Raw genomic sequence first — 13,577 nt, 5'->3', positions numbered from 1 at the left:
GAAGGGGAGCTCTGCTGACTCCCTGTCTGCGCTGAGGACCGGCCTTCGCTCCAACCCTCACGTGTGACGGCCGCGCGCGAAGCACACAGGAGGACATGGCTGTCAGCCACCGGCCACTTAATTATTCTATGAGAAGAGCCCGGATCCCGGCGGCAGGGTCACAGAAGGTTCCCGAAATCTGCATACTTCCTCACCATCCTCCCCTGTCTCTGGAAGCCGCTGGATGCCCGCCCTCGCTCGCCGGCCCGGGGAGCCGTCTGAGCTGAGGTCTGGCTCCGGCCCTTCCCAAGATGAGCCCTCACCTGTGCCCTGCTCGGGGCCTGAGCCTGTCGTGCGCCCTGCACTCACCCCTCAGGGACTGAGCTCCTGATGCAGGTGTCCCGCCCAGAGGCCGGCCGTGCACCAGCTTGTCTGGGCCTCGCCGGGGCTCCAGGGCCCGCTCTCCCCTGGCTGCTGGGATGCGTCTGTGACTGGACCAGGCCGTGCTCTCAGCCGGCCCCAGAAAGCAGGCGGCCCCAGCCGCAAGGGCCTGGCTCACCCCTCACCTGAAGCGCACGTACCCTAGAGCCTCCCAAGGAGCCCCGGGTGACGTCCAGGGTCGGGAGCTCATTGCCTTGTGAGGCCGGCCGGCCGTGGCTTATGCTCCTGCTCACGAGGACGCATGGGCTCCTTACTCATTCCGTATTTTCTTCCTGTCACTTCCATTCGTTTGTCCTTGTTCAGCGGGGGACAAAATCACGTCTCCCTTCGCGGTCGCTGTCCTTTGCACATTTGGAAGGTAGCGTCGTGTTCCGTTCCAGCATTTTCCAAGCTAAACGGCACCTCTGCTCAAAGATCTCACACAAGACATGGGGACTAGAAGATCCTGCGAAGAATCTCTGGTTGCCAGTTTTCTTCTTTAAGTAGGACACCTGGATGAAATAGCCCAGCTGTGATCTGACACACGCACACGCGCACACACACACACAGGACACAGTGGACTATTGTTGCCTTGACCTGACACTGTTAACGCTGACTCCATGTTTCCAGCAGTCCTACCACACTGCTCACTCGGTGCGCATCCGACGGAATATTCTGGAACATACATGGCCCATGGCCCTTGCACTGTCCTGGGGGACCCTCAGCGTGCACATGTGAAGGGCTGGCGTGAGGGTGTGCGGCAGGCTGCACTGAGGTCGGGGGAGCCCCGAAGGGAGAGAGAAGGCTGGGGCTCATGGAGCAGAGCGCCCTGTAGGCAGAGCGACACACTCCTACTAACGTGCGGGACAGGAGAGGGCCCGGGCTCCAGTGAATCGGTGTGACCCAGCTCCGAGCAAACACAGGGAGTGCAGGGTTGAAGCTGGCCGCGCCTGTGGCTTCCATTTTGTTTCCTGTGGCTGGTTTTCCCGGCTTTGAGGTGTCCCTTCGGTCCTGAAAATTGTGGTGGTCACTTCTGCCCCAGGTGCTTCACGACGGAAGCCAACCCTGCAGAACCTTCCAGCAACCTCCAGGACGGCAGGGTTTGCAAAATAGAAGGAGGTCGTTGATGTCAAAGGACACACTTGAAAAAGACTGACTCATGAAACAGAAGCCTCCCGTCCTGGGCCATGAGCGCGACCCCTGAGGGAGCGAGCCGCCCCCACGCCCAAGCACACACTGGCTCCAGCCAGCATCCCCAGGGATCGGCCCACGGCTGGGGGGACCAGCCGAACAAGGAGGCTTGTGGGTAGAAGGCTGGGAGGGCGCCAGCCTCGGAGTTCTGGGCCTTTGCCCCGTGAGCTGATGGGACATCACCCTCCTCACACACCCGAGTGTTTGCTGCAGGAAGGGTTAGTTTGGGAGTCCAGAGATCTCGAGTCTTATTATGCCTCGGTTCCATGCCCCATGACCGAGGTAGGGCTCCCTTCCCTTTCCTCTCCTGGAGGTCAGGGACAGCCTGAAAGTGCCAGCCCTGCAGTCACATGCGGAGCCAGCCCCTCCCTTAAAGCTATCTAAGGACCCTTGTCACCTCCTTAGCATAGGCTCAGGTGTGGTCTCAAGGGGCCCCTTTATGAATACTCCTAAGAGACAAGAATAGCAAGGGTTTTAAAATCTCTGTGCCAAGGCCTGGGACAAAGACCGAATATAATCTTTATTATACCCCCTGCGATAACTGGACACGTCATCTGGGAGCCCAGGTGGGTGTGGGGTTTTCTCTCCCTGTCAGCGGGAGGGAAGGTTTGATGGCGGACAGCCTGCGGAGCGGGAGGCTAGAGAGATGCCGAGAAGCCCACGGCGGTGGGGTTTATGGTGGAGGTAGACCCATCGGGACCGGCCGAGGGATTCCGTCCGGGCTGGGCGGGGAGTGTGGAATGAAGGGAGAGGCCCGGCGCCCGACCCCACCCCTCCCCTGCGATGGGCCACACTTGGGGGGGGGGCGGGAGGAGGAAGGGTTTTCCTCTGGGACATGCGCGAGGCCTAGGCGTCCCGGGGTCCCCGGTGGGGCGCCCCGTCAGGAGGGTGCGGGCCTGCGCGGGGGGCGTGTGTCCCCCAGGGACGGGGCGCTGGCGGCCTCACCAGCACAGCTGCCCTGAGCCACCAGTTGGCCGTGAGGCCTGGAGGCTGTGGGAGGCGACGGTTATTCCCAGGTGCTGGGCCTGAGTGGGTGCAGAAGTGAGGCAGAACGCGGTGGGGTCAGGTGGGGGGCCCTTCCCTACCCCTCCCTTCTTTCACCCCCTTTCCTCTTTCTTTCCTTTCTCCTCTCCTGCCTCCCTCCTTTCCTGCCTTTTCTTGGTTCTTAGGACTGGACCCATTAACACGTAGTTAAATGCTGATCCGGAAGCTCCTGCTGCTTCTTTACGCTGGGCCTGCATCTTGGCACCATTGGGGATCCTGAGCTGAGTCCCCATCTTTGAGATATTTGGGGGGGGTAAAATCAGATAGGACTGGTGGCATGTTGTCTGTGAAGGGACCAGGGGCCGACCCCCTAGGTTTCCCCTGACCCAGGAGAGGATGATGCCTTTTCCTTAAATTTGGGGCACCCGGGTGGCTCAGTCGGTTAAGCATCTGACTTCGGCTCAGGTCATGATCTCACGGTTCGTGGGTTCGAGCCCCGCGTCGGGTTCTGTGCTCACAGCTCAGAGCCTGGAGCCTGTTTCTGATTCTGTGTCTCCCCCTCTCTCTGCCCCTTCCCTGCTCTCTCAAAAGTAAATAATAAACATTTTTTAAAATTGGGAGGAAGATAACAGAGCCAGTCAACCAGAAAGATTACCTCCAGGGACTTTCTCCTTCTGCCAAACCTAGGTTTCCCTCCCATCTTGTCTGACGATAATGACAGGTCTGGGGGCTGTTCCCGGTGCTACAAGGACCCTTTGCCTGGTTCACAGGGCTCCAGGTGCTATTCTCAGCATAAACAAAACAAAGCTCCGCCCTCTGGGGTTTTCAGTTCTGCGGGCCGCCTTTGAGGAGGCTCCAAGACCCAAACCAAGAGCAAATATAAAAACGGCATAGAAAACATCCCTGTCTTGCTTGTATTTTTTGCTGCCATGGCATCAAATGCTTAGTGCTAGCAATGCCGGCTCAGGCATCGTGGCTCCACTGAGGCAGCCGTGGGCCCTTCCCCGGCTCCCACCTACCCAGGAGTGGTTTCTCCTCAGAGCACCCTGCAGGCGCCGGAAGTGGGCTAGCATGGCACCCATGCCCTGGGCACCCACGGTTGTGTCTTGTCTGTCCGCAGGCACTTTGAAGGCTGTGTTCTTCTTCTTCGCGTCCATATGCGCCTGGTATTCTGGGTACCTGCTCGCAGAGCTCATTCCGGAGGTATCCCTGTCCAGTGCTGTCTATAGCATCCGGAGCATCGGTGAGAGGCCCCTCCTCAAGGGTGAGTTCCGTGGGATGTGTCGACTGGCAGTTCCGAAAGCCAGCCGTGGTGGTGGGGAGGGCGTTCTGGCCTCAGCTCTGCCCCAGCTGGCCGTTTGATGTTTGAGAAGTTGATCGTGATGATGGTGGTGATGAGGAGGAGGCGGAGGAGGAGGGGGAGAGGGGGTAATACCCACCCCTTGGGTTCCCACACCTTTCTAAGGTAGGGTACCGCTGCTCATCCCCATGAGACCCCGTGACAGTTAAAATCCTCACAGGAAAGCATGTGGGACGCTAAGGTAGTCATTTGTACCCTTTTTCCAAATCTCATTGTGTATAGGTATGCCAGCACGTGTCACACACAGAAATAGATGATACAAAATTAATATGCACAAATATAAAGAACTGGATAATGATTTTTAAAAAGTTGTGAAAGCTAGCGGGGTGCCTGGCTGGCTCAGTCGGTAGAGCATGTGACTCTTGATCTCAGGGTCATGAGTTTGAATCCCATGTTGGGTGTGGAGCCTACTTAAAAAAAAGTAAAAATTTTTTTTAATGTTTATTATTTTTGAGAGAGAGAGTGTGTGATTGGGGAAGGAGCAGAGAGAGGCGGACACAGAATCCAAAGCAGGCTCCAGGCTCTAAGTTGTCAGCATAGAGCCTGATGTGGGGCTGAAACCCATGAACCGTGAGATCATAACCAGAGCCAAAGTCAGATGATTAACTGACTGAGCCATCTGGGAGCCCCCCCCCCAAATAAAACCTTAAAGAAAAATTGTAAATCTATTTCTTTTCAGATTAATCGCATTTTCAAAAAGCTATTTATTTAGTTTTTTATTTTGGGAGGGAGAATGGGTAGGGAAGGGGCAGAGAGCAAGGGGGAGAGAATCCCAAGCAGCTTCCTTGATGTCAGTGCGGAGCCTGATGTGAGGCTTGCTCCCACAAACCATGATATCATGACCTGAGCAGAAATCAGGAGTCGGAGGCTTAACCAACTGAGCCTCCCACCAGGCGCCCCCGGATTAATTACTTGTTCTGACCACCCCCGTTAAAAAAAACAAACCCATAACTTTCTAGGAATTGGTTATGACTGTTTTTATTGTTAACGAAGTTTCCATAGCGAGTGTGCGTGCAATTCGAGAGCCTTACTGCATCCGGACTGTGGATGAGGCCTAGCACCGGCGGAGGGGGGACCCCCTATGTGTGGAGGGCGTGGGGGACACCCTCTAAGGCTCTCACATTGTCCCCGTTGTCATACAAAATGTGAAGTCCGACCTGGACGTGGACTTGCCTGCAGGAGCTGCCTCTGATGCCTGTCTTTTGAGAAGGGCTCCTTCGTGTGGTTTCCCGTCCCCCCAGGGCAGGCCGCGTGGGGGGCCCTCTCACCCCCATCCCCCCGAGACTGAAGCAGTGTCTGGTTCCTGGAAACCCAAAGGCGGCAGGAGAGCCGGTGCCCGCGGCCGCTGTGAGGGCTGCGTCCCGGCCCCTGCTGGCTTGGCCTCCACTTCGGAGGGACACGTGACTTCCCGGGCATCTGGTGGGCTCAGACTTTGGGGGCTGAGCCTAGCGATCGATGGGCGGCTCAGGGCTCTTGTGGATAAGACATTAACAGGCCTCTGCGTTGTCCCCGGGGCTTTGCTGTGGGACTCACTTCGTGCCATTGCCAAGCCCCCAGGGAGTGGCCTCAGGGCAAACACAAGTCCCTTTGGCGCAGCGAGCACAGCCCTCGGCAAGCCCCTGGGTCCCCGCGGACACCTGACAGCGACCTGGCGGTCCTCGGCCTTGGACAGGGGTCAAGGTGAGCGTTGCTCCTGCCGTCGCTCAGGAGACTGTCGCTCTCGGCTCAGCAGAATGACGGCGCCGCCCTCCTGGAAGCATTTGTTCCTAACGTCCTCAGTGCCCCTCCCCCTACCACGTCTGATCAGGTCTGAAGCAGAGGGAGGGGCGCGCTGGCCCGTGAGGCCAGTGGTGGCTGCGGCCGGACAGGCACCGAGGAGCACATACCCCTGTGCCCGAGGCCACGCGGGCTGGGCCCACCTGCACTTGGTCCTGAACACCGCCCCCACCTTGGGCTTTCACCCTGATCCAGGGTTTGCTTTTCCACTTCGTAAACTATCCTCTGAAAATGACCCAACCACCGGCACAGCCGCCCAGACCTGGGATCGTGGCTTTGGGTTTTCTTTTTTAATTTATTTCTGAGAGAGAGAGAGAGAGAGAGAGAGAGAGAGAGACAGCGTGAGCAGGGGAGGGTCAGAGAGAGAGGGAGACACAGAGTCTGAAGCAGCTCCAGGCTCTGAGCTGGCAGTCAGCACAGAGCCCGACGCGGGGCTCGAACCCGTGAAATGTGAGATCATGACCTGAGCCGAAGTCGGATGCTCAACCGACTGAACCACCCGGCGCCCCTGGGTTTTCTGAAGTTAATTCTCACCCCGCGAGTCCGTGCTCTCGTGGGCTCAGCCCACCCTCATGTTGGATGTTGCCTCTCTGCCGTCTGTACTTCTGAGCTCATCCCAAGTACTCCTCAACCTGGCTGGTTTTCTAGACCTGGCCGTTGCTGGGAATCCACGCTCCGGCCGCTCCCCATCACCCGATCCCTCGCATTTCCTGAGAGGACTGACCTTCACATCAGTCTGGCTCCCTTGTGAAAGATGCTGTGCTGGCCCGGAGGGCAGAGCCCCATCGGCTCCTTCTCTCCCCTCAGGCCGCAGTCTCCCCCCGCCCTCCCCCGCCTTTGACCCTCTGCCCCGGTGATGGAGTCAACATGCCCGGTTATGACCCCCTGGGCAAAGGCCACTCTGGTTTGGTTTTCCTGCCCCTTTGCCCCATTTTCCACTGAATCCGTCCTCCAGCCCGTCTGAGGTGTTGACATCTTTCTGCTTGAATCCCTGATCGCAGAGAGAACTGTCCTCTCGGCCCAGGGCCCAGGGCTGTTCCGTGGCAGGCTGCGCTGTGAACGCCAGGCCCCTGTCCCTGCGCCCTGTCCCCTCCTCTGTAATGTTGCACGTTTGTGCCTTGCCCGTTTTCCACAGGGTGGTTCCCTTTTTCCTGTTGATCTGCAGGCAGTTTTTTTGGACGTGCGAAGCTGTCGATGCCTGACCCACCCCCCCGTCCCCTCCCCCATGGCACACGTCACAGTTCACAATGACCCGTTCTCGCTTCCAGTCCCTGCACTCGTGCATAGAAAGCCGCTGTGTTCACTGCTGTCCCTGTTGAGCTGAACACGGTGTGCGGTGTCTAACAAGTGTTTTTCTTAGTGTCTGTGTAAGAAGAATGTGTGCATCGCTCGAGGGGTGCATCTGGTGGGAACCCGCCCCCCTCCCCCCCCAGCTCACAGCCCCGGGCTGTGAAGGTCGGTTTTAGGAGGGACCAGGTGGGAGAAGGCTCCTGTTGAAATGTTCTCACATTTAATTTAGATTTGAGGTCCTTGAGTCATTTTCTTAGAACCTCTTGTGAGAGGGAACCAAGCCAGGCAAATCAGCCGTGGCGAGCGCCTTCCTAGACTGCCAGCCAAGGTGAGATGAGCTGACGACCCCTAAACGGCTACCATTGCACGAAAAAGCCGGAAGAACTACTTTTTAAAAGATGTTTATCTATTTATTTTGAGAGGGGGGAGGGGCAGCGAGAGAGGGAAAGAGAGAATCCCAAGCGGGCTCCATGCTGTCAGCGCAGAGCCTGACACGGGGCCTGAACCCACAAACTGTGAGATCATGACCCGAGCTGAAATCAAGAGCCAGATGCTCAACTGACTGGGCCACCCAGGTGCCCCCTGGAAAAGCTACATTTTTAAAATGTTTATTTATTTTTGAGAGAGAGAGAGAGAGCATGAGCAGGTGTGGGGAAGAGAGAGAGAGAGGGACGGGGGGGGACAGAGGATCTGAAGCAGGCTCTGTGCAGGCAGCAGAGAGCCTGATGTGGGGCTTGAACTCACAAACTGCAGGATCATGACCTGAGCTGAAGTCTTCACTCAACTGACTGTGCCACCTAAGCGCCCCAAAAAAACTACTTTTAATTCTAATTCTGCCATTAACTAGTTGTCAGTGGGTTCGAGATCCCTCAGCCGCAGCCAAGGGGCCGTTGTAAATGCTCTCCATGACGTGTCCTCCAGGGTCCCACTCAACCTGGGAGGGTCTCAGCCCCTTCCCTGCCTTCTAGCTCCATGCCCCCCAGGGAAGGCGCAGAAGCGACAATGCCACTCTGTCCGGGGGGGCGGGGGGAGCCCGTGGGGACAGAGGCTCACGGAGGTGCCCCGGCACTGTGCCCACACAGCCTCTCCGCGGGTCCGCTGGCGCCACTNGGCTTTGATTTTCGTGGGACTTTCATCTCCTGCAGAACAAGGAGGCGAGTTGACCCGGTGGAAGCTCAGTCAGTGCGCGCCCGGGGAGCACCCTTCGTTTGCCTGGCTCCCGCAGCTGGACGTTTCTGGAATCCCCTTCCTCGTTGAAAGGGGTGAATGCAGTCACAGTTCCCAAATCAGGAAGTTCCCTTCAGAAAGACAGGTTCCTGGACCCCACTCCAGGAAATTGAAAATCTGTGGGTTCAGGGTGGAGCCTGAGAACCTATATTTATTTTAGTTAAGGTACGGATAAGGAATAAGGTGGCTCTGGTAGCAAGAAGTGGTTTCTAAGACAAATTCATAGCGGGAGGCCGGCTGTGTGCAAACACACTGCCCGTCAGCACATCGGGTCTTACCTAGAGCATCAGGCGGGTTTTGGGGAGACCCGTAAGTGGGATACTGACCAGCAGGCACACCATTGCTGCTGGGGGCGGGGGTCAGCTTCCACGTGCTCACTCACGGGGACTTTATTTTCTGTTCAATCTTTGGGGAGCGAATTTCAGGTAGAGCGCCGAGGACGGACATGTAACAGTATCGAGTATTTAACAGGTATTTTTTGATAACTCTGTGTCGTAAGAATCTGTGAGTTAGTCAGGAGTGAATCGGGTTGGGGGGCGTGGTGGGGAGAGGCAGGGTTTGCAAAGTGCTCCATCCTCTGGGACTCTTTCCACGCCTCCACTCCGAGTAGCGAATATGACCTTCGTTCACATGATGATATTTTGTGCTTCTAGGGAATGGGTAGAAGGTTAAGAAAAACCTTAAAAAAATGTTTTTAATGTTTATTTATTTTTGAGGGAGAGAGAGAGAGACAGAGCACGAGCAGGGGAGGAGCAGAGAGAGGGAGACACAGAATCCGAAGCAGCTCCAGGCTCTGAGCTGTCAGCACAGAGCCCGACCCGGGGCTTGAACTCATGAACTGCGAGATCATGACCTGAGTAGAAGTCGGATGCTTAATCGACTCAGTCCCCCAGGTGCCCCAAGAAAACCTTTTATTTTTTATTTTTTATTATTTTTTAANTGACCCAAGCGAAAGTCGGACGCTTAACCGACTAAGCCACCCGGGCGCCCCCAGGAAAGCTTTTTAAAATGCCATGCTCCCAGGCATCTCTATGTCATCCTTGGTCACGAGAACCACACTCTCCTTGGAGAAACTGATGAAAACCAGGGCCCTCCTGCTAGAAAATGCACCCGTACATATCTACATGAACGACACCCGCGTTTTGCAGGGGCCTGTGAGCGCCGGGGCCAGGACAGGAAGATCTGCCCATGGCCCTCCCGGCCCACCCCAGCCCCCAGGGCAGCCCCCAGGGCCCGGTCACGGTCACGCTGCTGACCCCACGGGGGGAGGGGGCCGCAGGAGCACATCCCCATGGGAACCCCCCCCAAGGATGGCCACGCTGGGAGACCCCAGGGTCAGCCCTGGGATAAGAGGGCAGAGCGACGGCTGGGTGGGGTCTCCTTGGCTGCTGTGAGCCCTGCTGAGCCAGTCCGAGGGGCAGATGCAGGAGGAAGGACAGCACAGCTCGGGCGGGACCCGCCCACACCTCCCCACGCAGCCCTTTGTTTCCCCCTGACCTGCTTCACCCAGACCTCTCCCCCGCATAGAGCCCCGGCTCCTGGCTCTAGAACAAATCGAAATCGCTTTTCCTCTCACCAGCTCTGTACTAATCTGCTATCTCTGTCTCCGCGTTACCAGGGGGCACGATGTGGCCTCGGGCACACGGGACGCTGTCCGCCTCTGTCCGTCAACATGGCACACCTGTCAGCGTGCCCTGCACGTTCAGGGCAGGTTTGGGTCCTTTTCAGCTTTAGGCTGAGGGGACCGCGTGGCCAGTGCACTCCCACAGCCTGGGGTGAAACGGACCGGGAAGCAGAGCGCAGCCTCGGTGATTCTCCTTCTAGGTGTGCGGGGAACAGCAGAGTCTGTGCACAAGTGAGCCAGCCTGTGTGCTTGCTGAGGGCACAGGGACACCTGCGTGAGGGCCAGGCGGGTACCGGGTAGGATATATGTGGCTCCCAGTTCAAGGGTATTCGCTCCAAATGGGCTGTAGTCACAGGATGTCTGAAGCCAGGAAACAGGGCACACCTGCTTTTCTTTTATTTCTAAGTGTTTATTTTTTTATTTTGAGAAGGAGAGAGAGAAAGAGAGAACGTGCACATGGGAGTGGCAGAGAGAGAGGGAAAGAAGGAATCCCAAGCAGACTCCGCACTGTCAGCACAGAGCCCGACGCGGGGCTCGATCCCACACACTGTGAGGTCGTGACCTGAGCCAAAACCAAGAGTCAGATGCTTTTTTTTTAATGTTTTGTTTATTTCTAGGAGAGAGAGAGAGAGAGAGAGAGAGAGACAGCGTGAGCAGGGGAGGGTCAGAGAGAGAGGGAGTCACAGACTGAAACAGGCTCCAGGCTCTGAGCTGGCAGTCAGCACAGAGCCCGACACGGGGCTCGAACCCATGAACCACGAGATCATGACCTAAGCGAAAGTCGGACGCTTAACCGACTAAGCCACCCAGGTGCCCAAGAGTCAGATGCTTAACTGACCGAGCCCCCCAGGTGTCCCTGGACACATCTGCTTTTAAACAGTATGTTATGTTTTCAAATACTATGTGCAATGTGTTTTTAGGGAAATTACCTCTAAATTTAAATAATGGGTATTCTTATAAAGTTGAAAACAACAAAAACAACAACAACAAAAAAAAATGAGCTAAAATAAAATTAATACTTTAGTGCCCCAAATCCAGACAGACGGAGAAGATACTGTATTTATAGTAAGCACTTTCTCACATTTATGACCAGACCCCTCGCTTTAAATTTAGGTATCTGGAGATTGAGAAAAAAACTTATTAGGGCATCTGGGGGCTCAGTCAGTTGGGCGTCTGACTTTGGCTCAGGTCATGATCTCGCAGTTCATGAGTTCTAGCCCCGTGTCGGGCTCTGTGTGGACAGCTCGGAGCCTGGAGCTGCTTCCGATTCTGTTTCCCTTTCTCTCTGCCCCCTCCCACTCAATGCTCTGTCTGTCTGTCTCTCTCTCTCAAAAATAAAAACGTTAAAAAAAATTAAAAATAAATTATTGAGTATATTGCTTGAAAATTTATGTTAAGTAACATACTGCTTGAATATATTCAATAAATAAACATTAAAAAAAAGACACATGCAAGTTAAATCAACTGTACCTTTAGGGGAATTTCTGACGCTGCTGATGGAAAGTTGGTGACTCCCTTCCCCACTGCGGGTGGGACCTGCCCGTGTGGGGTCTTGGGATCGAAGAGCCGCTCACGGTCGAGCAGCGGGTCCATCTGATGAATGTCTGTGAGATGCCAACCGTTATATTCCTGTCTGTTGCAGCTCCAACCCCTAAAAGGCAGAAATGTGACCACTGGACCCCATGCCCCCTGAACACCTATGCCTACCGCTTGCTCAGCGGGGGCGGCAGGCACAAATACGCCAAAATCTGCTTTGAAGATGAGCTGTAAGTACCCGTGTTGGGGAAGCGCATATGGCCGTCCCCCGTGATGCCCCATGTGATGCCCGCCTGTCCCCGAGGCCGGCCCAGCAGCACACACGCCCTCAGGAGGGAAAGGCGAAGGCTGGGGGCCCACGTGGACCTGGGAATGGGGACGCCAGCTGCTGTGGCCTGTGGTCGGGTGTGTCCCTCCGTTGAGCTCTCCCTTGACTGGGGTGGGACAGCGCGCAGCTTCTGCTTTGTGCTCTGCCGCCCACACGTGGCACAGCCCCCTGAAGTCATGGACTCGCTGGAATTCAGCCGGTGCAGTCTTGCTTCCCTTTTATTTTTGTGGTCCTCACCCTCGTGGATCAAAGCAGGTATTGTTTCTCCTGGCAGTCCACACCGCCTCCTTCCAGGCCTGCGCGGCTGCCTGACCCCATGATAGCTTAAATAAACCTTGGCGCTGGGCACTGCCCTGGCCCAGTGTTTACATCTGCCCGGATGACCCCGACAAGGCACCGCGGACCGGATGCTGAAACAACAGCCATTTATTCATTTCACTCCCGGTTCCAGAGGCTGGTCGCCCAAGGTCAAGGTGTGGGCAGGGCTGGTTCCCTCTGTGAGGGGGTGTTTGTCCCAGCCTCTCTCCTGGGCTTGCGAAGGGCCGTCTTCTGTATGTGTGTGTGTGTGAGTGTGTGTGTGTGTGTGTGTGTGTGTCCTAATTGCCCCTTTAGAAAGGACACCAGTCATATGGAGTAGGACCACCCTAATGGCCTCATTTTACCTTAGTCCCCTCTTGGAAGGCCCTTCCTCCAAAGAAGGTCACGTTCTGGGGTACCAGGGGTTAGGACATCAGCATCTGGATTTTGAGAGGCCACAGTGCAATCTGCCACACCGAGCTTAAGGGTACTTAGGGCACGAAATAATTACTACAAAGAGAGAGATTGTGGCGTCTTCCCAGCACTGAGGAGGAAGTCTCTCCCAATTATCCACCCTTTTCCCAAAACGGGGCGCACCTGCCTTTCTCGTTGCTGGCTGGGTCATTGCGAGAGATGCAGGCCCCTGTCCCCAACTCTTCAATCGTTGTCTCTGCACTGAGTTCATCCTCCCGAGGACCGTGGCAGGCGAGGGGACGAGCCGTGGACTCAGCTCCCACGCCTTGCCTGGTCTCAGCACATCCCCCATTCCCTGCAGGGAAGTGGACGGAAAGCACACTCCCCTTGGCGGGTCCATCCCTAACCCAGGGCCTACTTTACTCAGCGGGGGCCTATTGATAAACATTCCTTCACACACACACACACCCCCTCGGTGGGGGAGTAATGGCAATAAATGTGGCTCTTGTGCTCAAGGAGCCGGTATCACAGTTCGGGGCTCTCCACCTCAACGCCACGACCCTGTGCACCAATGACCCAGCCTGTGCTGTGGGTTTAGCAGCACCCCAGGCGTCTGCCCGCTGGATACCACAGGCCACCCCGTCCGGCTGTGACGGCCACTCGTGTCTCTGTACCCGGCCGCTTGTCTCCTGGGGGGGCCAAATCCCCTCCTTCCCCACCAAGAAGGGTCATATTTGGGAGAAAACAAACAGATTTTTCAGACTTCCATGGTGAAGACGAGACGGTAATTTTGTGTGTGGTTGTGGAATTCCAGAAGCGAATGTACCACTGAATGGGATGGTCAGTGAGGTCCATGGGTGAGACAAGGTGGGAATTTGGCTTGAAAACTGAACAGGAGCCCATGGTAAAGGAGACGGGAAGGGCACCTGGGGTCTTAGTCCATCGAGCGTCTGGCTCTTGATTTCTGCTCAGGTTGTGATCTCATGGCTCGTGAGTTCAAGCCCCGTGTCAGGCTCTGTGCTGACAGAGTGGAGCCTGCTTGGGATTCTCTGTCTCCCCCTCTCTCTGCCCCTTCCCTGCACTCTCTTTCTCTAAAAACTAAAGCAATACACTTAAAAAAGAAGAAGAGGGAGACTGAGGGGGGTAGGGAC

At 56.1% G+C, this 13,577-nt stretch overlaps 1 protein-coding gene and 1 non-coding gene across 2 annotated transcripts in view; both read left to right on the top strand.

Moving 5' to 3' along the window:
- The first annotated feature begins 3,645 nt into the window (after nucleotides 1-3,645).
- The window catches only part of FAM3B (FAM3 metabolism regulating signaling molecule B), a 32,897-nt gene continuing 22,965 nt past the window's right edge, over nucleotides 3,646-13,577 (top strand). Inside the window, exons 1-2 of the mRNA XM_077778629.1 lie at nucleotides 3,646-3,838; nucleotides 11,494-11,617. Of these exons, the coding sequence (XP_077634755.1) occupies nucleotides 3,646-3,838; nucleotides 11,494-11,617 (317 nt within the window). The remainder of the gene's footprint in view (nucleotides 3,839-11,493; nucleotides 11,618-13,577) is intronic.
- TRNAK-CUU (transfer RNA lysine (anticodon CUU)) lies at nucleotides 4,263-4,335 on the top strand. The gene has a single exon. It is a non-coding gene; the product is annotated as a tRNA-Lys (tRNA).

Source organism: Crocuta crocuta, unplaced genomic scaffold (genome assembly GCF_008692635.1).
Source record: "Crocuta crocuta isolate KB4526 unplaced genomic scaffold, BGI_CrCroc_1.0 scaffold931, whole genome shotgun sequence".
In the NCBI taxonomy this organism is placed as follows: domain Eukaryota; kingdom Metazoa; phylum Chordata; class Mammalia; order Carnivora; family Hyaenidae; genus Crocuta; species Crocuta crocuta.
The sequence above is the reverse complement of the archived record's forward strand: the minus strand, read 5'-3'. Positions and strand labels throughout refer to the sequence as shown.